General features: G+C 37.2%; 1 protein-coding gene across 1 annotated transcript in view; it reads left to right on the top strand.

Annotated features, from left to right (window-relative positions):
• Window positions 1–27,102, top strand: part of LOC123564816 (hemicentin-1-like) — a 168,915-nt gene that overhangs the window by 129,949 nt on the left and 11,864 nt on the right. The window contains 13 exon segments of the mRNA XM_053524242.1: window positions 2,136–2,159; window positions 2,162–2,218; window positions 2,221–2,277; window positions 3,122–3,176; window positions 3,178–3,290; window positions 5,400–5,564; window positions 6,005–6,025; window positions 6,174–6,277; window positions 7,056–7,189; window positions 7,906–7,997; window positions 17,667–17,729; window positions 21,471–21,590; window positions 25,065–25,199. Coding sequence (XP_053380217.1) covers window positions 2,136–2,159; window positions 2,162–2,218; window positions 2,221–2,277; window positions 3,122–3,176; window positions 3,178–3,290; window positions 5,400–5,564; window positions 6,005–6,025; window positions 6,174–6,277; window positions 7,056–7,189; window positions 7,906–7,997; window positions 17,667–17,729; window positions 21,471–21,590; window positions 25,065–25,199 — 1,140 coding nt within the window.

Here is a 27,102-nt window from a genome sequence, read left to right as displayed (position 1 = left end):
CATGTGAGAGAACTGCACGAGATTATTGTATTAATATTATATCGACTGGGTACCAGTGTCAATAGGAACCATTTCAATCACCCAAGTTTTAACAATTCGATGCCCACTTTTATCTACGAAACAGACGACAATTTAATAAACTAGCAGACGGAAATTTAACGAGCAACAATTTGAGAAAAAATAAATTAAATTATTTTAATTCTAAAATAATTTCCATTATTATGTCATAAGGAAATGTTAACCCTTATAATGCTAAACACGACTGATTCTGCCTTGTGGCCAGTGTAGATCATGATCACCTGCACATCTGTGCGTCTGATCATGATCTGCACTGTTCGTCATTCAGTCAGTATTTTTTTTTTAAGTACCCCTTCTAACAGCTAATGGTATGTAAAAATTGAAAGATGGACAAGTTCATTATAGAAATTTAGCAGGGGTTGGGGTTTCGGGTAGTAAATATATTAAAGATCTGCAAACAATGAAAAAAAGCTTCATTTTTTGGGACTCCAGTTTCAAGTTTCTTATATGTTGTAAGCTAAATTCTTGCCAAAAATAGCTTTAATATGGTCCCCGAATAAATTTGGGATTGGGGTAGGCCATATAGCTTCCCCTTGACAGTTGCCCCTCCCACTGAAAATCCCAACATCATTGTCTGCAATAACACCTCTAACAGTTTTTCAAGGGATTGAGTCCAATTGCAGAGATGTAATCATTACGAAGTGTATCAGGACACTACAATCTTGCCAGATTTAGAAGTTATAGCCCCAGAAACTTAGCAGAATTGATTTAATACTATTATAGCCTTTTTCAAATAAGAACAACACTACTGTCCTCTACAGTATATTTGCCATACCATATACCCCAGTATTAATACTCCATGCCCCAACCTAAAACACCCTCTTCTATCTGTAAAAAAATGTAAAAAATAGATTCAAGTTGAGCTGTTATTGTAGGTGTTTGATTTTGCATCTGTTGTCCCATCATCCACAATATGCATAAACGTCATCACCTCTGAAACCACTGGTTAGAATTACAACCTTTCTGGGGCTGCTAAAGCTAAAAACCCCAAAAACCCAAAAAAAATCAACTTCTTCTATGCGTGATGGATCTACATCAAACTTGTTGTGTAGCATCATTGAAGGTCTCTTTCAATTTATGCAAATGGAGGCACTTGGTCTGTTTTAAAGGCCTAGAGCTAAGATAGAAATACCTTCATACAACTTCCTGTTAACTGCCTGATGGATTTTTATCAGATTTGGTCTGGAAGCATCATTGTAAGGTCCTCTCTCCATTTTATTCAATCAGACATGCATTGCCCTTTTAGGGGCTACAAGAACTAAAAATGAAAATAAATGTTGATCTTTCTTCTCATGAACCGCTTAATTGATCGTCATCAGACTTGGTATGTAGCATATTGTAGGGTTTTCTCTTTAAAATTTTTATTCCAGTAGGGAACTTGGTCCCTTTTAAGGGTTGCTAGAGGTAAAAATAGAAAAACCTTTAAATAACTTCTTCGTATGAAATGCGTAGGGGTAGCACATCAAGATCCTCTCGAAGGGGTCACCAGCCTGGTAGAGCAAAAAACGGGTATCTTCATCAGATTTGATCTATATTTTTTGGGGTGAGGTAAAAGGTCATGTAGGTAGACCTCTTTAACTCCTTGAATGATTGTTATATTACATGGCTAAAGATATAACATTCTGAGTAAACTTTCATGCCAGGTTCAGTTCAAGGTTTTATTCAGAGGTCAATGGTCGGTCAGATAAACAGTTATAAGTCAGGATAGTCATAGATATTGTGTCAGTATAAAGTCGGTGAAGGTCGGGGGTTCTACCCAGGTACCAGCTCATATGAAATAATGCACGGAGGGGCACCTGGGGTCTTCCTCCACCATTAAAGCTGAAAAGTTGCATATGACCTATCATGTGTCGGTGTGACGTTAAATCCAAAAAAAAGAAATAAAGTCAAAAATATCATAGATATTGTGCCAGTATAAAGTCGGGATAGTCATAGATATGGTGTCAGTGTCGTTTATCTGGTACAGGAATGAAAGCGTTGAATTACTATTTATGAACTAAAATATGGCATATACTTTGGACAAACTTTAGTTGATGGAAAACTGGGGTAATGGGGCCATTGGAATCCATGTACTTTGTCATGTGGGGTGGAACAAGAACCCGTTCACGTATGTGTAACTATCCTGAACCCAAATATGGAGGACTATTTGTATAGGGACAGACATACAGCTTGACTACTGCAACAGCGAACCTTGTCCCGGTAAGTGAATGTGTATTTACTTTAGACCTATTGTATGAGTGTCTGATAATACATGTTTAATCATTTGACATATAACATAATACTCTTATACATAAAAATTTTCCCTTGACAGTTATATGCCATAAATTCCTGTGTATAATTTGGTCATTTTTAACAGCATGAAAATGGTTTGTTAAAATTGTCTGTTATTATTTTAGTTTAGGAAAAAATTAAGATTACTGTTACCTTCATTTCTAAAAAGTGTGATGCCCTCCTTACTTTTGTCCTGTATTGTGCTTTGTCATCTGGATTCCAACAGCTGGTTACTAGGAAAACTCAGAGAAAAACATTGTTCCACATTTTCTGGGTCATATTTCTACCTGATTTTATGCACCCTGGTCAGAATTTTTCTCGTACGTCCATCTTTCCGTTTTTTTTGTCTGTCCTTTTGCAATTTCGTGTCCGGTCCATAACTCTGTCATTCTCAAGGGATTTAATATAACTTGGCACAAATGTTCTCCCATGATGAAACAATGTGTCGTGCACAAAACCCAGACCCCTAGCTCACTCAAAGGTCAAAATTGGAGGTCAAAGGGTTAACTGTCCAGTCCATAACTCTGCTATCCATGAAGGGATTTTAATATTACTTGGCACAGTTGTACCCCATAATAAGACAATGTGCCATGCCAACTTTCAGACCCCTAGCTTAAAGGTCAAGGTCACACCTTTTGGGCGGGTCTAATGTTAACAGGCATGCTCATGGTCTGTTTAGTGTCCTGTCCAGAACTCTGTCATCCATCAAGTGTTTTTTTTGGGAACAATGTGTTAGTCATTAGATAATTAAATTTTTGGGGTTTTTTAATAGTGCATGGTGGATGGTCTGAATGGGGAGAATTTGGAGAATGTTCTGTCAGCTGTAATGGGGGACTGAAAAAGATTTCGCACTTGCTCTAACCCACCACCTGGCACCAATGGCCGCCCTTGTCGAGGTCAAACTGACGATACATTGGCATGTAATCAGGAACCCTGTCCAGGTAATAAAAATCTATTTATAGAACTAACGAGGTAAATTGAACCTATTTGCATATCTTTATACACATACTTACTGTCACTTGGTTTTAAGGATGTCTCCCACATGTAGTGTGTGAGACATAATGGTTTAATGTTGTGTGTGTGTCTGTCACAAAAACTGTTTCTTGCAACTCCTCACACCATCAGCAGGTTATTCCCAAAATTTTCCCAAGAGTGAACATTGCCAAGCCTAGTTTTGTGTATCTTCAGCATTTTTCACCAGAGTTGTGGCCCCTTGATTCAGCAAATTATGATGTTATAGCCACTTCTTTTATATTTTTGGGGTGGATTTTCACCAAACCTAAATGGAGTGAGGTTCTGTGATTTTCAATGCCCTAGATTTATCATATTTTACCTTGTCCACACAACTGCACAGATAACAACGGGAGGAATTTACACCAGATTTCACTAAAATGGTCATTGTCAACCCTAGTTGTGCATATCTTTGGCATGTTCCAATTCTATGATTTCAGCCAGAGAATTGTCTTAGATTCATCAAATTTTATGTTTTTTTTGGCCACTTTTTTTGTACACAAGGTCAGATTTCCACCAAGCCTTATAAGAGTGATAAATGCAAAGTCTTATTATACCCCGACAAAATGAAGTTTGAGGGTATATAGGGGTGAGCTTGTCTGCCGGTCTGTCTGCCTGTTGGTCTGTCAGTCCATTGGTTTTCATGGTTTCTGGACAATCACTCATGAAAGGGGAGACAGGTTTAAATAATCTTTGGGACACATGTGTAACTCAGAAAATACAGGTCAAGATCGACTTTGAATCAGTAGGTCAAAGGTCAAGGTCACAATGACCCTGAACAGTTAAATGCTTTCCGGATGATAATTTGAGAACGCTTTGGCCTAGGATCATAAATTTTGGTACACAGGGGTTTTCATGATGAAATACAGGCCAAATTCGACTTTGAGGTCATAATCAAAGGTCAAGGTCACAGTGACCCGAAAAAAGTTTTAATGGTTTCTGGATGATAATTTGAAAACCTTGGGCCTAGGATCATGAAATTGATAGGAAGGTTGGTCATGACCAGCAGATGTCCCCTATATCAGTATGCCACAGGTCAAGGTCACAATGACGCAGAAAAGTTAAACGGTTTTCGGAAGATAAGCCTAGTGGTAGAGGGGTCCCCCTTTGAGTGCGGGAGGTCATGGGTTTCGATCCCTGGCCACGTCATACCACAGACGTAAAAAATGGTATTAATAGCTTCCTCGCTTGGCGCTCAGCATTAAAAGGATAGTGCTAGGACTGGTCAGCCCATTGTCAGTATAATGTGACTGGGTGGGGTATCATGTCATGTGTCTACGTGTGATATTCCAGTGAGGCAGCACTATAAAGTTGGGGATTGTGCTCACTGCTACAAATAGACACCTTTGTTCATATAACTGAAAAAATTTTTGAGAAAGCTGTTAAACCCGAACACACACACACACTTTAGAATGCTTGGTCTAGGATCACGAAACTTAATAGGGGGGTTGGTCATGATCAGCAAATGACCCCTATAGATTTTGAGTTGAAAATCAAAGGTCAGAGTGACTTGGAACATTAAACGTTTCAGGCAATAACTTGAAACGCTTGTATTTTCTTAAAAGATTTTTACCAAATGATATATATTATTATAGAAGAGTCCCAAAATAAACTTTCTCACAGTGTACCAGTTCTTGCAAAGTACTACGTGTCGTTATCATGAATTTCCAGTCTCTATGTTTTAAATTTGGAGTTTCCACTTACTGTGCAGTATTTTCCGCCACTGAAACCCACTCTTTGTATTGAAAAAAAAATAAGGAGTAAGATCAATACAGGGTACTGGGGGTGTTTTACTTACATGATGTACAGTAGAAACATCGAAAGTCTTCTTTTTAGAAACTGCTGGCTTGATTTCAAAATAATTTCACGTGAATGTTGACCATTTACAAGAATTATTCAAGCCAGCTTTGAAGCTCAGATGAGTGATCTAGGACCAGCAATTGCCCTCTTATTTATCAAACTCATTATTATGAAAGAACTTATTTAATAACCAGATATGCAGAATCACCTTAAATCTTATTACATGAATTTTGTTGCAGTTGATGGACAGTGGTCAAACTGGTCAGAGTGGAGCATATGTTCTAGGTCTTGTGACCATGGAACAAAATATCGTGAACGTACATGTCAACTACCTAAACATGGTGGCATTCTGTGCAGGGGTGATAATAAACAGATCATGGACTGTTTTCAAGAGCCGTGCTATGGTAATTAATTTTCTGTAGAAATAAATTTGGCAATAATCTAAGTTTGTTATCACAAGTACAATAAAGTAGCTAAAATAAAAAGATGTCATTGGCCTTCTAATAATGCCTACCTCAAAAGAATGCTCTCATATAATACAGGAAGCATCTATTTTTATTCAAAAGAAAATCACTGTTTGAGTCATATTATTTAAATTCTAACAGGACATCAAGGGTTACAGTCTAATAGATATCCTTGATGACAGCCACCAAACATTTGCCTGTTTTGTATGGTCAAAGTTCAAGGTCACATTGACTTAAGGTAGCATGATTTGAATATATCAGATATCCCTATTAAATCAGAAGGTAACGGGATTTGAATATTTCAGGTTTCCCTATTAAATCATTTGAATATTTCAGATATCCATATTATAGCAGAAGGTAACATGGTTTGAATATTTCAGATATCCCTATTATAGCAGAAGGTAACATGGTTTGAATATTTCAGATATCCCTATTATAGCAGAAGGTAACATGGTTTGAATATTTCAGATATCCCTATTAGATCAGAAGGTAACAGGATTTGAATATTTCAGATATAAATCAGAAGGTAACAGGATTTTAATATTTCAGATATCCCTATTATAGCAGAAGGTAACTTGATTGGCTATATCAACAACATAGACATTCCAGCAGCTACATTCTCTGTGGATATGGTTCCACTTCCAGATAACACAGCAACTTCTATCATGCAACTATAAGAGGAGTACCCACAGTGCTAGGGATGTACATGTGAATCATCTTTAAGTATACTAATTTTTTACCAGGCCTAACCTTTTGCCTGAAGTCCTGCAGTTAATTGTCTGTCTTTCTGTTAATATTGCCTGTCACCATAGATTGGAAATCAGGATGGGGGAGATTGTTGGTTTGCCCTCTGTTTAGCAGGTAAGCAAAAAATCACAATATTTCGCAAAAAAAATAAATAAATAAATAAAAGACAGTATTCTCCTGGATACTTGCCATGTATATTGGTCAATGTTTTGGTAACTTGAAACCCTTGATAGTTTGAACATTTTCTTCATTCCTTTATACCTCTGAGCAATTTATGTATAACTGCAGAAAGGGTTATAAAGCAGTGAACAAAATGCGTAAACTGTCATGACAAAATGACTGCCTTAGATACATAAGAAAGAGGTATAGCTTTCTAAATGGTCATAGCTATAACAGAAATCACCTGATTCTGATTTTAAAAAATGTAACATTCATTTTTTGCTCATTTGAACTTAAGGGGGATGGGCCCGCAATTTGCATGCACATTCTGTAAAATTTCCTTCCCAACCATATCATATTTAAACCGTATCCTCTGGGTGCAACAAACCCCATTTTTCCCCGTTTGTCTGACAGGGGTTTTAGGTTCAAGCAGATTTTTTTGAGAAACAAATTGCTGTTAACTGATATTTGAAATATATGTTTTGCATATAATTATTTTTAATTTGTTTTATTAATTACACACAGTTCCACATTTCCGTCATCTGCTGTCTGTATGAGTCCCGTGTACGGAGTACAGCTCAGGAGGTAATGGTGCCTACAATGGGTATACACTTACTGACGGAGAGTTTACAAGAGAAGCCAGATACAATATACAACAGGTAATTTCAAATGTAAAAATATGCCCGTGTTTTTATAAGTGCTGGTGCTACCACAACAGCAGTAATGGCCTGTGGTGTATGGTTTTATTATTGTCTTAGATCTGAACCAAATGAACAATTTCATTTCTCATATAACTCACATGCTTCGTGTCTAAGAAAATCAAACAGAAAAAACTTTAACAAATCACTTGCCCCTCACCGATGTTAGTTCGAGCCTCACTCGGGGAGTTGAATTATACATGTGTGGAAGCCATTAATGGTCAGTGGTTCTACCCGGGTGCCCACCCATGAAGAAATAGTGCATAAAGTGGCACCAGGGGTTTTCCTCCAGAATCAAAGCTGGAAGGTTGCCATATAACCAATAATTGTGTCAGACATTAAACCCAACAACAGCCCAAAAAATGATACAATAACGTTTCATTCTGCTAAAAATTTCAAGCAAAAAAAAAACAAAAAAAAAACATTTACTGTTCCCCGAAGGAATCACTTTTTCAGGACACTCTCTTTTTTCAGGTGAAATTTTTAAGAGTCCATTTTCAAAAGGATTTTGATCATGACGGAAACTGCAACTAGATTTGTTTTGGGGGAAATGTTCCTGACATCGCAGAAACCAAAAATTTTTTAAAAAATTACACCCATACGGGGACAGTAACCCAATTACCGGGTATGTGGGTAAAAATTAGCTGTTCATTTTTAAATGTTTTATTCTTTTTTAGGGACTTTGGAATACCCTCCCTTTGTCTGCTTCATCTGAAAATCGGGGACCCCAATTACCAAAAAAGTTTCAAGAAAGGGTTAAAAAATTTGGGTATGTGAATAAAAGGGCTATAAAGGTTACGCACATATTGACAAATGCTTGGGGGGTCAAATTCAGGGTCACTTTGAAGGTAAATTTAAAAAATTTTTTTTCGCTCCATAACTTTTATATGCAGAGGGATTATCTAAATGCTACAAAAAAATTCCCCAGATGAACATTGTCAGGGGGAGGAAAAAAATGGTGTTTTTTTTGGGGGGTTTTAAGTGAGAAAATTGTGTCTTGGGGAAAATATGGGTTTTTTGTCGGCACATCATCACCCTAGGGTGGATATTTTGCCAAGAAAGTGGAGTTTTTTTTTTACTTTTTGGAAACATTGCATGGTGCATTCTGTGACCATGCTTTTTTATCTCCCCCTCAATTTCCCTGAGTCTGTACCTGGCACCGAAAAAAAGTTATTGAAATGTTTTATAGGAGAAAAAATTTTTTAAGTCCTGCTCATTCCATTTTTTCCAATTTTTTGTTAAAAAACAGTAGTTTGATCAAATTTATGTAGCCAATTTTTTAATTATTAGTTCTTACTTCATGCAAGCAAAAGTGCAAGAACTTTTATTTTCTTTTTTTCTTTTTTAAGCTGTTTTCAGGATTTTTGGGCCCAAATTTTGAGTAGACCTGTAAATCAAATGGTAATTATTGCCACTGTCAGAATAAAATTTTATTTAAGACTTACAAGATTATTTGATAAAGGGGTAAAATTTTCATTCCCCATACCATTAAAAAAACTTCATTTTTTGAGCCCTTTTTACAGCTGGGGATTAGTCTTTATAGGTAGTGTCTGACAGTAAACTCATTGTGCACGTTAGGGGTTTATGTTCCTTTGCTTCGAATCACAGTATTGTGTACAGAAAGGAGAAAAAGATCCCACCCCTTTCAAAGAATTACCAAACCCTTCACGTTGTTTTTTTCCCCAGACAGAAATTACAACTCATCCTTAAACAAGCTGCTCCGGGTAATAAAAATTTTTGGGGCTCAATAGCAAATTTAAAAGTGTCCCAGTCCCTATCTCTACCTATCTAAAACCCCTTTCTTCAAACCTTTTAAAAATTATGACTTTTCCTTTAAAATATAAATAAATTTTAAATATGTTACTTACCTTCATCAATTTTTGTAATGCTGCTTATGAGTTCTGTCGAAATTTAAAAAGCATGCAATTTTACTTTACTGCCTTTATTAAATTGTAAGACTTCCTGGTTAGATAGTATTTACTCCATCATTTATGAAAGTGTAGAGTTTGCTGGTTGAGGATTTGACAGGTCCATTTTGTAAATGTAAGATTTAGGGTTGAGGTAGAAAATGATACCTGGTCCATTTTATGTAAAGTTAAGCTTGGTTAGGTAATTACCGGGCCATTTATGTAAAGTGTGAGACTTACGGTTGAGGTAGTTTGACAGGACAATTTGTGAAAAATGTAAGATTTACGGTTGGGAGAAATTTTACTCTGGTCCTTTATGTAAAGTGAGAGATTTAAACGGGTTTGAGGTAGGGGCAGTCCATTTGTGAAAAGTGTAAGACTTTGGGGGGGGGGTAGTATGAACTCGGTCCTTTTTTAAGTTAGAGATTTAGGGGTTGGGAGTTTACAGGTCCATTTTAAAAAGTGAAAGACTTACTGGTTGAGTGTTGAAACTCGGGTCCATTATGTAAAGTGTAGGACTTCGGTGAGGTAGTAGTACCTGGCCCTTTTTGAAAAAATTTTTAGGATTTACGGGTTGGGGTAGTTTGACAGGTCCATTTTATGTAAAGTGTAGGACTTACGGTTGAGGTAGTAATACTGGGGTCCATTTGTGTAAAGTGTAAGTTTTTGGTTGAGTAGTATGATATTTGGGTCCATTTATGAAAAGTGTAAGATTTGCTGGTTGAGGTATTTGACAGGTCCTTTTTTAAAGTGTAAGCTTCGGTTGAGATTATGTCTCGGTCCATTTGTGTAAAATGTAGAGATTACGGTTGGGGTAGTTTGACGGTCCTTTATGTAAAGTGTAAATTTAAGGTTGAGTAGTATGATCTTGGTCCATTTAGTAAAGTGTAGAGACTTACTGGTTGAGGTAGATATACTCGGCCATTTATGTAAATTAAGACTTTGGTTGAGGTAGTTTGACAGGCCATTTATGTTAAGTGTAGGACTTACTGGTTGAGGTAGTATGATATTTGGGCCCTTTTTAAAGTAAAGTGAGAATTACGGTTGGGGTTTTTTTGTCAGCCTTTTGTGAAAGTGTAGAGACTTACGGTTGAGGTAGTAGATCTCTGGTCCATTTGGAAAGGGTGGGGAACTTAGGGGTTGGGGTGTATGAACTTGGTCCATTTATGTAAAGTGTAGGAATTTACTGGGGGGAGGTATTTAAAGGGTCAATTTGTGTAAAGTGTAGAGACTTCGGTTGAGGTAGTTTATACCTGGTCATTTATGTAAAGTGTAAAACTTACGGTTGGGGTGTTGGCAGCCCCATTTGTGTAAGTGTAGGATTTACGGGGTGAGGTAGTATGATACTTGGTCCTTTGTAAAAGTGTAGGACTTACTGGTTGAGGTATTTAAAGGGTCCTTTATGTAAAGGTAAACTTACGGGTTGGGTAGTATGATCTTGGTCCATTTATGTAAAGCGTGGACTTACTGGTTGGGTTATGAATGGGGTCCTTTAGAAAAAGTGTAGAGATTACGGTTGGGGTAGTTTGACAGTCCTTTTTGTGTAAAGTGTAAGATTTACGGGTTTGGGGTAGTATGATACTCGGGCCATTTATGTAAATTTTAGAGACTTACGGGTTTTGGGTAGTATATACTCTGGTCCTTTTTAGTAAAATGTAGAGATTTTTGGTTGGGGTATTTTACGGTCCTTTTAGAAAATGTAGAGACTTCCTGGTTGGGGGTAGATACTGGGCCATTTGTGTAAAGTGTAAGACTTACTGGTTGGGGAAGTATGATACTCTGGCCCTTTATGTAAAGTGTAAAGACTTGCTGGTTGAGGTAGTTTGACAGGTCCATTTATGAAAAAGTGTAAGATTCGGGTTGAGATATTGATACTCTGGTATTTGTGTAAAATGTAGAGACTTACTGTTGAGGGTTTTTTTGACAGGTCCATTTATGAAAAGTGTAAGACTTACTGGTTGGATAGTATATATTTGGTCCATTTATGTAAAGTTAGAGACTTACTGGTTGAGTATTTGTATCGGGTCCTTTTAGAAAAATTAAAACTTGTGGTTGAGGTATTTGACAGTCCTTTATGAAAAGTGTAAACTTACTGGTTGAGATAGTATATACCGGCCTTTTTGTGAAAAAATGTGAGATTACTGGTTGAGGTAGTTTGACGGGCCATTTAGTAAGGAAGTTTACGGGTTAGATAGTATGATACTCTGGTCCATTTATGAAAAGGTAAGATTTATGTTGAGGTGTAGGGGATATTTTTGGTCCTTTTGTAAAATGAGAGACTTACGGGTTTGGGGTATTTTTGACAGGTCCATTTATTTAAGGTAGAGACTTCGGGTTAGGTAGTATGATACCGGGCCCCTTTTGTAAAGGTAGAGATTTATTTTGAGGTTTTTGTAGGCCATTTGTGAAAAGTGAGAAACTTACGGGTTTGGGAATGTACTCTGGTCCATTTGTTAAAGTGTAAGACACGGTTGGGGTAGTTGATACCGGGGTCCATTTATGTAAAGTGTAGTCTTATGGTTGGGGATTTGCAGGTAAATTTGTGTAAAAGTGAGAGATTTAACGGGTTGAGGTAGTAGAACTCTGGTCCTTTATGTAAAGGGTAGAGACTTACGGGTGAGGTAGTTGGCAGGTCCATTTTGAAAAAGTGTAAGACTTACTGGTTGAGGTAGTATATATTTTCGGTCCATTTTTTTAAAATGGAAAAGACTTCTGGTTGGGTAGTTTACAGGTCCATTTATGAAAAGTGTAGAGACTTACTGGTTAGGTGTAGGTATTTGGGGTCCATTTATGTAAAGCGTAAAACTTAGGTTTAGGTAGAGATATCGGCCTTTATGTAAAGGAGAGCTTACGGGGTTTGAGGTATTTTAAAGGGCCCATTTGTGAAAAGTGTAGAGATTTACGGTTGAGGTAGTATGATACTCTGGTCCTTTATTAAAGGTAGAGACTTACGGTTTGAGGTGTATGATACCTGGCCATTTATGAAAAAGAGAGACTTATGGTTGGGGTAGTTTGACGGGTCCTTTATTAATGAAGGACTTAGGTTGGGGGTAGTAGATACTGGGGTCCTTTGTGTAAAGTGTAAGACTTTTTTTGAGATATATATATTTGGGTCCTTTTATGTAAAGTGTAAAGACTTGGGTTGAGGTAGTTTGACGGGTCCTTTATGTAAAGTGTAAGACTTACTGGTTGAGGTAGTATGATCTCGGGTCCATTTTTTAAAAAATGTAAGCTTCTGGTTGAGGTGTTTGACAGTCCTTTTATGTAAAGTGTAAACTTCGGGTTGAGATATTTTGATATTGGTCCTTTAATTAAGTGTAGGCTTATTTTTGGGGTAGTATATACTCGGGCCCATTTTGAAAAATGTAGGACTTACTGGTTGAGGAGTTTGACAGGCTTTTAGTAAATGTAAACTTACTTTTTGAGGTAGTATATACCTGGTCCTTTATGTAAAAGTGTAGAGACTTACTGTTGAGGTATTTTTTCTGTCCATTTGTGTAAAGTGAGAGACTTACGGGTTTGAGGTAGTATAACCTGGTCCATTTTTTTGTAAAGGTAGAGCTACGGGTTGGGGGGTTTATGATACTCGGGTCCATTTTGTAAAGTGTAGAACTTACTGGTTAGGTAGTTTGACAGGTCATTTTGAAAGTGTAGAGACTTCGGGTTGGGTAGTATGAACCTGGTCCTTTATTTAAAGTGTAAGACACGGGTTGGGTATTGGGCAGGTCCTTTTTTGTGTAAGGTAGAGATTACGGGTTGAGTAGTATGATACTCTGGTCCTTTTTGAAAAGTGTGAGACTTACTGGTGAGGGATATATACTGGTCCATTTAGTAAAGTGTAGAGACTTTAGGGGGTTTGGGTATTTTGCAAGTCCTTTTTGTGTAAATTAAGACTTACGGGTTGAGGTATATGAATCTGGTCCTTTTAAAGAAAGTTAGAGATTTACGGGTGGGTGTTTGACATCCTTTATTAAAGTTAGAACTTATGTTGGGGATATATACCGGGCCATTTATGGTAAAGCGAGAGATTTACTTTTTGAGGTAGATGATACTCTGGTCCATTTTTTAAAATGTAGAACTTACTGGTTGGGGTTTTGACAAGTCCATTTTTTAAAAAGGTGAGATTACGGGTTGAGGTAGTATGATACTCTGGTCCTTTTAAAAAAAATTTAAAGGACTTAGGGTTGAGGAGTTTGCAGGCCCTTTTTATGTAAAGTGAAAGATTTATGGTTAGATGGGATACTCTGGCCTTTATGTAAAGTGTAAGACTTACTGGTTAGGAGTATGATACTCGGGTCCTTTATGAAAAAATGTAAGACTTATGGTTGATAAGTTTGACAGGTCCTTTTTATTTTAATGTAAGATTTACGGGTTGAGGTAGTATGATACTGGGGTCCATTTGTAAAAGTGAAGACTTACGGTTGAATAGTATGATCTCGGGGCCATTTATGTAAAGTGAAAAAGACTTGGGGTTTTAGGTAGTTTGACGGTCCTTTTGAAAAGTGTAGAACTTACTGGTTTGAGGTATAGATACTCTGGTCCATTTTTTAAAGCTTTTAGACCTTACTGGTTAGGTAGTATGATCCGGGCCCTTTTTATGAAAAATGTAGAGATTACTGGTTGGGGTAGTTTGACGGTCCTTTTGTGTAAAAGTGTAGAGATTTATGGTTGAGGTTATGATCCTGGCCCTTTTATGAAAGTGTAGAGATTAGGGTTGGGGTATATGATCCCTTTGGTCCTTTTATGTAAAAATGTAGGACTTCGGGTTGGGTGTTTGACAGTTCCTTTATGAAATGTAAGACTTAGGGGTTTGGGAGTATGATAGGGGCCCCTTTGTTAAGTGTAAGACTTCTGGTTGAGAAGTATGTACCTGGTCCATTTATGTAAAGTGTAAAGATTTGCTGGTAAAGGTAGTTTGCAGGTCCATTTATGTAAAGGTAAAACTTACTGGTTGAGAAGATGATATTGGCCATTTGTGAAAAATAAAGACTTACTGGTTGAGGTGGGGTTTGACGGGTCCTTTTATTAAAGGTAAACTTACTGGTTGAATAGTAGTATCTGGTCCATTTATGAAAAGTGTAGAGACTTACGGGTTTTGAGGTATATGTACCTGGCCCCTTTATTAAAATGTAGAGATTTAAACGGGTTGAGGTAGTTTGACGGGTCCTTTATGTAAAGTGTAGAGACTTATGGTTGAGGTAATGTACTCGGGTCCATTTATGTAAAGTGTAGAGATTTACTGGTTAGGTATTTTGTCAGGTCCATTTGTTTAAATTTTAAAAGACTTATGGTTAGGTATATGATACCTGGCCATTTGTGAAAAGTGTAGAACTTACTGGTTAGGTGTATGAACTCTGGTCCTTTTGTAAATGTAAGACTTACTGGTTGAGGAGTTTGACGGGTCAATTTGTGTAAATGTAAACTTACGGGTTTGAGGTGTATGATACCTGGTCCTTTTAGAAAAGTTAAGACTTACGTTGAGGTAGTTGGCAGGTCCTTTTGTGTAAAGTGTAGAGACTTACGGGTTGGGTAGATAAATTTCCGGTCCTTTTATGAAAAGGTAAGCCCTTATGGTTCAGGAGTATGATCTCTGGCCCTTTAGTAAAGTGAAGACTTAGGGTTGGGTAGTTTGAAAGTCCTTTGTGTAAAGTGAAACTTACGGGGTTATGTATTTACCTGGCCCATTTATGAAAAGTGTGAGACTTAGGGTTGAGGATTTTTACAAGTCCTTTTTTGTAAGTGTAGAGACTTACGGGTTTGAGGTAGTATGATCCTTTTGCCATTTATGTAAAGCGTAGAGACTTACGGGTTGAGGTAGTATGTACTCTGGCCCATTTAGAAAGTGTAGAGACTTACGGGTTGAGGTAGTTTGACAAGTCCATTGTGTAAATGTAGAGACTTCGGGTTGAGGTGAGATACTCGGGGCCTTTTTAGGGAAAGTGTAGAGATTTACTGGTTGAGGTAGTTTGCGCCCATTTAGTAAAGTTGAATTTACTGGTTAGGTAGTATGATACCGGGTCCTTTTATTAAAGTGTGAACTTACTGGTGAGGTATTATATATCTGGCCCTTTTATGAAAGTGTAAGACTTCTGGTTGAGGGTTTGAAGGTCCATTTGTGTAAAGTGTAGAGACTTTGTTGAGGTTTGTATCCGGGTCCATTTAGAAAAGTGTAGAGACTTACGGTTGAGGTAGTAGATCCCTTGGTCCTTTTTATGAAAAGTGAGAACTTACGGGTTGAGGTATTTGACGGGTCATTTGTGTAAAGTGTAAGATTTCGGGTTTAGGTGTTGATCTTGGTCCATTTTGAAAAGGTAGAGATTAGGGTTAGGTATTTGGGCAGGTCCATTTGTGTAAAGTGTAGGACTTACTGGTTGAGGTAGTATGATACTCGGCCATTTTGTAAAGTGTAGGACTTACTGGTTAGGTAGAGAACTCTAGTTCTTTATGTAAAGTGTAAGACTTCTGGTTGAGGTAGTTTGACAAGTCCATTTGTGTAAAGGTAGAGACTTCTGGTTGAGGTAATATGTTTTGGTCCATTTATAAAAAGGGGGGGATTACGGGTTTGAGGAGTTGACAGGTCCTTTAGAAAAGTGTAGAGATTTACTGGTTGAGGTAGTATGTTTACTTGGTCCATTTATGTAAACGTAGAGCTTACTTTGTTGAGGTAGTATTAACTCGGGCCCATTTTGTAAAGGTAGGACTTACGGTTTTGGGTAGTTTGACAGTCCATTTGTTTTAAAGTGTAAGATTAGGGTTGGGGGTAGTATGATCCTGGCCATTTATGAAGTGTAGAGACTTACTGGTTGAGGTATTTTGACAGTCCATTTGTGTAAAGTGTAGAGACTTACTGTTGAGGTAGTTTGATACTCTGGTCCATTTATAAAAATGTGAGACTTAGGGTTGAGATGTAGATACTCTGGTCCATTTAGAAAAGTGAAAATACTTGCGGGTTGGGGTATTTTGGAAGGTCCTTTATTAAAAAGGGTGCAAAGATTGCTGGTTGGGTAGTTTGACAGGTCCATTTATGTAAAGTGAGAGTCTTATGGTTGAGATGTATGATACTCTGGTCCTTTGTGAAAAGTGTAAGACTTACTGGTTGAGGTAGTATGAATGCAAAGACTACTGGTTAAATGTATGAACTCGGGTCCTTTTAATGTAAAGTGTAAGACTTACGGTTAGGTGATGATACTCTGGTCCTTTATGTAAAGTGTAGAGACTTACGGGTTTGAGTAGATGAATCAGCCCATTTATGTAATGTAGAGACTTACTGGTTGAGGTGTATGATACCGGTCCATTATGTAAAGTGTGAGTCTTTCTGTTGGTAGTAGATACTCGGCCCTTTTATGAAAAGTGAAAATACTTGGGGTTGAGGTAGTTTGACAGGTCCATTTTTTAAAGTGCAAGTTTTGCTGGTTAGGTAGTATATACTCTGGTCCTTTTATGTAAAGTGTAGAGTCTTGCTGGTTGAGGTGTTGATACTGGGGTCCATTTATGAAAAGTTACTTTGTGGTTGGGGTAGTATGATACTCTGGTCCATTTTGTAAAGTTAGAGTCTTTGCGTTGAGGTATATATCTCTGGCCCATTTAGTAAATGCAAAACTTGCGGGTTTTGAGTTTTGACGGTCCTTTTTGGAAAAATTGTAATTTTTCGGGTTTTGAGGTAGTAGATACTCGGTCCTTTTATAAGGTAGAGACTTGTTGAGGTAGTAGTACTCTGGTCCATTTATGAAAAGTGTAAGTTTTGTGGTTGAGGTATATAACTCTGGTCCATTTAGAAAAGTGTAGAGCGCGGGTTAGGTAGGGGTATCGGTCCATTTAGAAAATGCAAATACTTGGGGTTTTGGGTAGTTTACAGGTCCATTTATGAAAATGTAGAGTCTTGCTTTTGAGGTAGTAGATACCTGGTCCTTTTATGAAAGGTGGGTTTCTTGCTGGTTAGGTGATATATTGGGGTCCATTTATGAAAAGTGAAAAGGGTCTTGCGGTTGAGGTAGTAGATATTTGGGTCCTTTTATGAAAAGTGTAAGTCTTGCGGGTTGAGGTATATGATATTTGGTCCATTTGGTAAATGCAAAGACTTGTGTTGAGGTGTTTGACGGGTTTTTTTTGTGTAAAGGTAAGACTTACTGGTTGGGGTATATGTACTTGGTCCATTTGTGTAAGTGAAAGACTTACTGGTTGAATATGTACCGGCCCCATTTTGAAAAGTGTAGAGACGTGGTTGAGGTATATGATTCTGGCCCTTTTATGTAAATGTGAACTTACGGTTGGGGTATAGATATCTTTGGGCCTTTATGTAAATGTAGAGCCCTTACGGTTGGGAGTATTGATACCTGGCCCCATTTATGAAAAGTTAGAGACTTACGGGTTGAGGTAGTATGATCCGGGTCCTTTTATGAAAATGTAGAGATTACGGGTTAGGTAGTGTGATACTCTGGTCCATTTATGTAAAGTGAGAGTCTTACGGGTTTGAGATAGTATGATGCTCTTCCATTTGTGTGAAATGTTAAAGTATTATTATTTTATCATAGGTTCCCCAAGAACCCAGTGTCCTGATGGATTTTTTCTGAATGTTGAGGGTGCATATTGTCAAGGTAAGTTTGTTCAATAAAGTTTAAACACAATTCACAGGATAGTTTTGCAAAAGGATGTGACTTCATCACTTTATTTAGCTCACATTTAAGCCAGATGTAGGGACTTTGTTAATGATTATATGGGAATCTATGCCCATTAGACACCTGTAAGGTATATATGCATAATTATGTCTCCCCCAGGAGACATATTGTTTTTGCCCTGTCCGTCCGTCCGTCTGTCCGTCCGTCCTTCCGTCAATCCGTCCGTCCGTATGTGACACTTCATTTCCGAGCAATAACTGGAGAACCATTTGACCTAGAACCTTCAAACTTCATAGGGTTATAGGGCTGCTGGAGTAGACGACCCCTATTGTTTTTGGGGCCCACCGTCAAAGGTCAAGGTCACGGGGGCTGAACATTGAAAACCATTTCCGATCAATAATAGAGAACCACTTGACCAGAATGTTGAAATTTCATAGGATGTTTGGCCATGAAGGTAATGACCCCTATTGATTTTGGGGCACTCCGCCCAAAGGGTCAAGGTCACGGGGCCTGAACATTGAAAACCTTTTCCGATCAATAAACTAGAGAACCACTTGACCCCGAATGTTGAAACTTCATAGGATGATTTGTCATAAAAAGAAAGATGACCCTATTGTTTTTGGGGGGTCACTCTGTCAAAGGTAAAGGTCACAGTGGCCTGAAACATTGAAAACCATTTCCGATCGATAGCTAGAGAACCACTTGACCCAGAATGTTGAAACTTCATAGGATGATTGGTCATAAAGCGTAGAAGACCCGTATTGATTTTGGGGTCACTCCATCAAAGGTCAAGGCCACAGGGGCTTGAACATGGAAAACCATTTCTGATCAATAACTAGAAAACCACTCGACCCAGAATGTTGAAACTTCATAGGATGATTGTACATGCAGAGTAGATGACCCCTATCGATTTTGGGGCACTCCTTTTAAAGGTCAAGGTCACAGGGCCTGACCATTGAAAACCAGTTCCGGTCAGTAACTGGAGAACCACTTGACCCAGAATTTTGGGAAACTTGATAGGATGATTGGTATGCAGAGTAGATGACCCCTTACAATTTTGGGTCACTCTGTGGAAAGGTCAAGGTCACAGGGGCCTGAACATGGAAACCATTCCAATCAATAACTTAAAAACCTCTCGACCAGAATGTTGAAACTTCATAGGATGATTTTTCATGCAGAGTAATGACCACTATTTTTTTTGGGGTCACTCCGTTAAAGGTCAAGGTCACAGGGGCCTGAACATTGATAACCATTTCCCGATCAATAACTTGAGAACCACTTCCCCAGAATGTTGAAACTTCATAGGATGTTTGGGAACATGCAAGTAGATGACCCCTGTTGATTTTGGGGTCAGTCTTTTAAAAGGTCAAGGTCACAGTGGCCTTTTCATGTAAAATCATTTTTTGGAAATAACTTGAGAACCATTTTGACCTTCAATGTTGAAACTTAATAGGATGATTGGACATGCAGAGTAGATGACCCTATTTATTTGAGGTCACTTGATCAAAGGTCAAGGTCACAAAAGCCTAAAACAGTGACTTGAGAACCACTAGGCCAAGATGTTGAAATTTAGGGGGATGACTGGACATGCCAAGTAGATAATCCCTATTGCAGCCAACCAGCATGTCTCTTTGACTTTGCTCTTGACCCCTATTGACTTCTTGCCCATAGGACTTTGCATTGGGGGAGACATGCGCTTTTTTACAAAAACCCTTTTCTAGTTACAATTTTTTCACTTTTTCATCCCTGTTACATCTGTAGAAACAACAGTTTATTGCCAAGTTTGCCAGATTTTGCCATCACTTGAACAGGGCCCTTGATCCATTCTTAAAACATTCATTGCCATCACATGAGCAGGCTTGACCCAGTCTTTTTTAGCTCGACTATTTGAAGAAAAGTCTAGTATTCTACTCACCCTGGCGTTGGCGTCGGCGTCACACCTTGGTTAAGTTTTTGCATGCAAGTACATAAAGCCATCAATTAAAGGCTATAGCTTTGAAATTATTTTTTTTTTACTAGGTCAACCACCCCTCGGGGCAAGTCCCCTAACTCTGACATGTATTTTGAGCAAATTATGCCCCCTTTTTGGGCTTAGAAAATTTTGGTTAAAGTTTTACATGCAAGTTACTATCTCCAAAACTAATGCAGATATTGATTTGAAACTTCACATGTGTCTTCGGGGTTATAAAACTAGTTGATAGCAACAAGTCCCCTACTCTGACTTCATTTTGGCCAAATTATGCCCCCTTTGGACTTAGAAAATTCTGGTTTAAAGTTTGCGTGCAAGTACATACAGCTATTTCTAAAAGGCATATAGATTTGAAACTTATTTTTTCTTTTTCTAGATTAATTACCAACTCACTGGGTCAAGTCCCATAACTCTGACATGTATTTTGAGCAAATTATGCCCCTTTTGGACTTAGAAAATTTTGGTTAAAGTTTTACATGCAAGTACTATCTCCAAAACTAATGCAGATATTGATTGAAACTTCACATGTGTCTTCGGGGTTATAAAACTAGTTGATAGCCAGCAAGTCCCATAACTCTGACCTTCATTTGGCCAAATTATGCCCCCTTTTGGACTTAGCAAATTCTGGTTAAAGTTTTGCGTGCAAGTACCATACAGCTGTTACTAAAAGGCATATAGATTTGAAACTATTTTTTCTTTTTCTAGATCAATTACTTACCTCACTGGATCAAGTCCCATAACTCTTACATGTATTTTGAGCAAATTATTCCCCTTTTTGGACTTAGAAAATCCTGGTTAAAGTTTTGCGTGCAAGTACATACAGCAATTTCAAAAAGGCATATAGATTTGAAACTTTTTTTTTTCTAGATCAATAACCAACCTCACTAGGTCAAGTCCCATAACTCTAGCATGTATTTTGGGCAAATTATGCCCCCTTTTGGACTTTGAAAATTCTGGTTAAAGATTTACATGCGAGTTTCTATCTCCAAAACTAATGCAGATATTGAATTAAAACTTCACATGTGCCTTCGGGGTTATAAAACTAGTTGATAGCAGCAAGTAGCATAACTGATATGCATTTTGATCAAATTATGCCTCGTTTTGAACTTAAAATTCTTTTGATATTTAACCTTTTTGGGTAATATTTTCCTGCTTCTGGGACAATATTTCGAATAGTCGAGCTTGGCTGTCTTACGGACAGCTCTTGTTTTTCATACAGTCATTGCCAACATGTGAACAGGCCTTGACCTAGTCTTCATACAATCATTGCCATCAGGTGAACAAGCCTTGACCCATTCTTTCATATAATCATTGCCATCACATGAACAGGCCTTGACCCAGTCTTGATAAATCATTGCCATCACGTTAACATGCCTTGAGCTAGTCTTCATACAAGACCAGCATGGTAAGGCGATCTCCCTCTAGGTGATTAGGCAGCCTTACAGCTCTTGTTATATCTTAAAACTAATTGTACAACACCACTATGTTGAAAATATACTTGTTTAAATATAGGTGTTGAATCAGAGAAAACAGTTCCAATTTCAGTCATCATTGATCGTCGGCCTTGGCCCTTTGAAATTGGTTATTTATGTCAAATATCATTAATAAGTTTTTGCAAGATAAAAATTTATAGTGGATGCTGTATCTTAAAATTTGATGATGCATTTTAATTCTGAATAGAAATGTAAAAACTGTTCTTAAAGAAAGTAGATGATAACATAAAATGTTTAACATAAATTGTTTTATAATAGATGATGACGAATGTACAAGATTGAGGCCATGCTCAGACTATTGTCATAATTCCCCGGGAAGCTATTATTGCTCCTGTCCACTAGGATATGTGCTTGATGTGGATGGCAGACAGTGTACAGGTATGTTAATTTTCTCTTATTCTTCATATATGGCAGTGTATTTCTAGCTCACCTAAACCAAACATTCAGAATGAATTAATGGTCTACATGGATGTTCTGTCAGTTATCAATTGCCTTACATTTTATTTTTAACATAAGATGTCAAAATTTTGGCCCAAACTTACTGAAAGCTGATTAAAAAGTTTGCCTCAATAAATTCTCAGAAAAGGTTGTAACTGGGTCATCTAGGTTAAAAAAAACTAGTTAACTCTCTAGATATCTTCTTCTGACCGGATAGAATTGAAATTTGGTCAGAATTATTATTTAATGAAAATACTTTAAAGCACCAATTAATAAAGAAGAAAAACAGGTAAAATGACTGTGAATGACCCTTTTGTTTTGGAGGTCAGTTAGTGAAGCATATGAACCTTGAGATTGAAAATGGTTCTGCTTATTAACTGAAAAACGCTTCAACATACAATCATCAATCTTCACACCTATTTCTTTTGGGATAAGAAAGTTAGCAGTGGAAATTCTTTAGCTAAGATACATTCTTTGTAATAGCAAAGTGGTAACACTTAATGTTAAAAATTGTCCTGCACTTCTTGTTTCGACGTGACCTCATTTCCCATAATTACATATGCATTAATATAATATTGCATGTTTTCCTAAGCTTACTGTTTTATCTATGCATAACATATTCAGTGATATTTTACACTGCATCCAAAATGGTACCTTTGTACCATGTTTTCTTATCCAGAAATCAATCTATCAGCTGTCTGCAAAATCTTTCAGTTTAAAGAAGTGTCACACATAAGTCATTATCACTATTGTTTCTGAAATGTTTATTTATGCCTTTAATCTTATATCATAAATAGATTCTGTGAGTCTCTCTTTTAACCTCATCTATTATGTAGCACTTTGTTTCACACTCTTTCAACTTACTGTCAAGCTCTTTATTCTAGGACTCAATTGATAAATACCAATAACACAACGGCATGCGATAGTTCATATTTGTATTGACGATTATTGCATTGCCACATATAAATAATTCCATCAAGTTTACTTTTTAAAAGTATTTCCAAGAATATAATTGAAAATATGAATGGCGGATATGGTCATGACGGACGTGAAATAAACCTCATCAGACGACACTAATGAAGTTTGTTCGATCCATAGATTATAACTATGGAAAGACATACGCATAGGAGCGACCAAGAGCTGACTTTACAAGAAACCCTGGGAAGCCCCCACCCCTGTTGCACCAATAACGCCGATCGGCGTCATATAGATCTGTAATAAATCTGCACCGCATAGACACCGCCAGATACAAAGCATTACTAATGCTACTCTCACTGATTTAACCCTGTTTATCCAACAACCAGTGCAATCATGCTGCTATACTGCTTTGCTACTCATTGACACGGTGCTAGATAGAACCGCAAAGCATTACTAATGCTACTTTTGCCGCCGCTCGGCGATTGATATAACCGCAAGGTACACCGCAGTAGGGCCTACCTATTAATCGAATCACCAGTGCAACATGAAACTATACTGCTTTGCTACAGAATGGCCTAACAAAATAGGAGCTATTAAAGACCGCTTTAGTCAAAGCTAATCTAGCAAGTACTTTAAAGCTCATTTAACCCAAAGATAATTTTAGAGCCCAGAAAATAATTTTTTGAACCCTATAAACTGTTATCCACCTACAGACGACACTCTAGGCAATTTAAATTTATAGGGGGTAAAAGAAATGTATCTATTATGTGAAATCCTGGCCGCCCCTATGCGTAAGAATTTTCCGCGTCATGACAGAAAAAATTTTAATAATGTATATCTATGTTAATCGTACGTTGTTAAATATATAGACATCTGAATGAAACATGAATCATTAGCAATATATTTTTATAGTTAAAAGAAATAACGACATGGTATATAGTATGCGTTAAAATACAAAGTAACGTTTATTTGTAAATATCCCAGCACTATTTAAACTTCTTTCATGCTTCGTTTATAGTCCTCATCTCCTCGTAAATGGAACTTTATGAATATTAAAGTCACTCTGTTATCAAACACGTCACAAACTTAAATTATAAAATGTTTCCTCTTCAGTTCAGCAAATGTTATACCTACTCTCCTAGAATAAGAATGGTATATTAATGTCTCGTTGCTTCAGTTCCTCCGAACTCTGAACAAAACGACTGTTAAGTATTTAAATATATTACAATTCCTTTTTCACTTGGACACCCGGCTATATTCATTCCACGAGTCTTACTGCTGTACTATGGTCGGCTCGGCATGTAGATTATGTTCTAAGTGAGATCCAGCAAAATCAACTCATCCGTCTTTTTGTATACCAACGATAGTGCCGAGAGATCCGGGTTTGCCATACATTGTGAAGAAACAAAACTGAAATATACAAAACTCAACGGCAGAAAAATTGAACTTCATTTCCTTTATACAATTACAAAGTATGACTAATAATATGAAAGATTTTGGGTGCGGTGGGTGGGCTTCGATTTACCAGTATTGAAAGAGGACAGAAGACGGTGTTGCTTACATTTATACCTATATGTCACGTGACTCGCATGCATCGTCAAGGTTTATGGACAGCAGACGACAAATTAGGACAAACTTAATAATAAATAGTTGACCAGTTCAATTTAGCCATAATAAATGAGATTAATATGAAAAATTAATCTTTATTGTTTCAGACATTGATAGACCTAGCACTGCTTCAACTTACTGTCAAGCTCTTTGTTTCAGACATAAATGGATGTAGCACTGCTTCAACTTAATGTCAAGCTCTTTGTTTCAGACATTGATAGACCTAGCACTGCTTCAACTTACTGTCAAGCTCTTTGATTCAGACATAGATGGATGTAGCACTGCTTCAACTTACTGTCAAGCTCTTTGTTTCAGACATTGATAGACCTAGCACTGCTTCAACTAACTGTGAAGCTCATTGTTCAGACATTGATATACCTAGCACTGCTTCAACTTCCTGTCAAGTTCTTTGTTTCAGACATAGATGGATGTAGCACTGCTTCAACTTACTATCAAGCTCTTTGTTTCAAACATTGATAGACCTAGCACTGCTTCAACTTACTGTCAAGCTCTTTGTTTCAGACATTGATAGACCTAGAACTGCTTCAACTTACTGTCAAGCTCATTGTTTCAGACATAGATGGACGTAGCACTGTTACAACTTACTGTCAAGTTGTTTCAGACATAGATGGATGTAGCACTGCTTCAGCCTACTGTCAAGCTCTTTGTTTCAGACATAGATGGATGTAGCACTGCTTCAACTTACTGTGAAGCTCATTGTTTCAGACATAGATGGGCGTAGTACTGATTCAACTTACTGTCAAGCTCTTTGTTTCAGACATAGGTGGATGTAGCACTGCTTCAACTTACTGTCAAGCTCTTTATTTCAGACATCGATGGACGTAACACTGCTTCAACTTACTGTCAAGCTCTTTTTTTTTTTTTCAGATATAGATGAATGTAGCACTGCATCAGCTAATTGTCCTGCTGAAGAGGAATGCACTAATACTATTGGTTCATATTTCTGTCATGTTAGATGTGGACGGGGCTATAGACCTTTTGAAAATGGGCAGAAATGTATAGGTAATAAGTTATTGCTATTTCACAATATCTTTTATATTGTTTTCACAAAATGTTTTATCAACACAATCATTATGGCCAAACTTACAGATATTTTTGTTTCTCCTCTTGAGACCCATTCAGTTTAAGGCTGAGTAGTTGAAGAAAATATTTTCAGACTTTTTTTTTCTTCAAATGCATTTCCAACTGACAAACATTTATTTTACTACCCGAAATTATACATAAGAAACAACTGCAATATTCACAGTTTACTACATGTTTATTTGTACATTTTAGATATGATGACATTCAAATAGGCTATACTGATTATAGGTGTATATGATACTGCAAGCAACAAGTCTAATATGTAATTCACATTTATATATAAAAGTTATTATAAATAGTTTTGGAAAATTTTGGCCACCCCATTTTTTGTAGTAACCCGTCGACCGGGGGGGAAAAAACCCGACGCGCCCGGGGTAAAGCCCCAAAATCAAAATCCAGGGTTGGTTGTGGAAAAAGAAAAGCCCAGCACCAAAACAAAAACGCAAGGGAAAACCACATTACACCAAAGAAAATTAAACCCCCCCCAAAAACTCGCCCCGGTTTTGGCGGCCAAAGTAAGGGGAAAATTTACGGAGCAACGGAGCAAGCAACCGTACGTGATTCAAAAGCAAAGCGAGAAAGGCTACAGTACACAAAAATTTTTAAAGCGGACCAACGGAGCAAGGCAACGTACTGAAATTCAAAAAAGGGGGAAAATACTAAAGAGAAAGGGCAACAGTTACCCCACGTAAAAAAAACTTTCCCCCATAACCCCGAGGGTTTTTGGCTGCCGAAGAAAATGAAGGAATTTTTAGCGGACCAACGGAGAAAGGGCAACTTTACGGTAATTCAAGAAAGGCAACTACTATAATAAAAAAAGGCTAAAAATAAGCAAGGCTATGACACATTAAGCAAGGCTAGTCAAATTATTGCCAAGGCCAAGACCCAAACCCTTTTTACACAGTAACACCATACATAAAAACGTTAGAAAGAACCCCCATTGCCCCCGGGGGTCGACAAAAAATTTTTCCCGGCCACAAAAAAAATTTCCCAAAAATTTAACCCCCCAAAAATCTGAGAAGATTTTTTAAATTTCAAATATAGTTCCCTTTAAACCAAAAATTTTTATATTTGTTCTATAAACAAACCCCTAATTCAACCATGTAATAAAAATATAATAAATTGGCAACTTAAAAAGACAGACAGCAAATTTCCAACATCACGTGCAGTTTTAAAATTAAATAAATTTTTAAAAACCCTGTGTTTGGGGCCCTTTTGCCCCTTGAAAAAACTTTCAACCAAAACGTTTTTTTTCGTGATAAGGGGTTGTAAAAATAAAAACTCTGGTTAACCCTTTTGAACAAATAATAATAAAAAAGGTAATATTTTTGTTTTTGAATACAAATTTGATTTTTAAAGAAAAAATGCCCCAATTAAAAATTTTAAAAAACTGAAATTAAAAAACCTTTTTTACCGCATAAATTTTACCGGGAAAAAAAGTGTTTTCGTATCAATATCTAGAGAGACGCTAGGGGTTTTGGGCCCTTTTTCCTTTCAGGAGAAAACTTTCAGAAATTGTCGTTTTGGTTTGCAATAAAACAGAAACACTTCATACAAATTTTAATAGAAAAATAAATAGTTTTCCCTTCCAAAGCACCAACAAACCTTTTAATAAATAGATTGCACACTGTCCGACTAAAAGTCCCTTTACAAATAAAATGGCCCAAACAACCCACGGTATTTCAATTACACTTCTTTCTTTTAGCGACGCACTTCTTGAAGGAAATAATCTGACCAAATTTTTAACCCTTTGAAATTTAGCGGGGAAACCTATAAATATTTTTCCTCAATTAAAAAAAAATGTCAAGTGTCCCCCTTGGGT

This window comes from Mercenaria mercenaria, chromosome 15, assembly GCF_021730395.1.
Source record: "Mercenaria mercenaria strain notata chromosome 15, MADL_Memer_1, whole genome shotgun sequence".
Classification (NCBI taxonomy): domain Eukaryota; kingdom Metazoa; phylum Mollusca; class Bivalvia; order Venerida; family Veneridae; genus Mercenaria; species Mercenaria mercenaria.
This window is presented reverse-complemented; position numbering and strand designations above follow the sequence as displayed.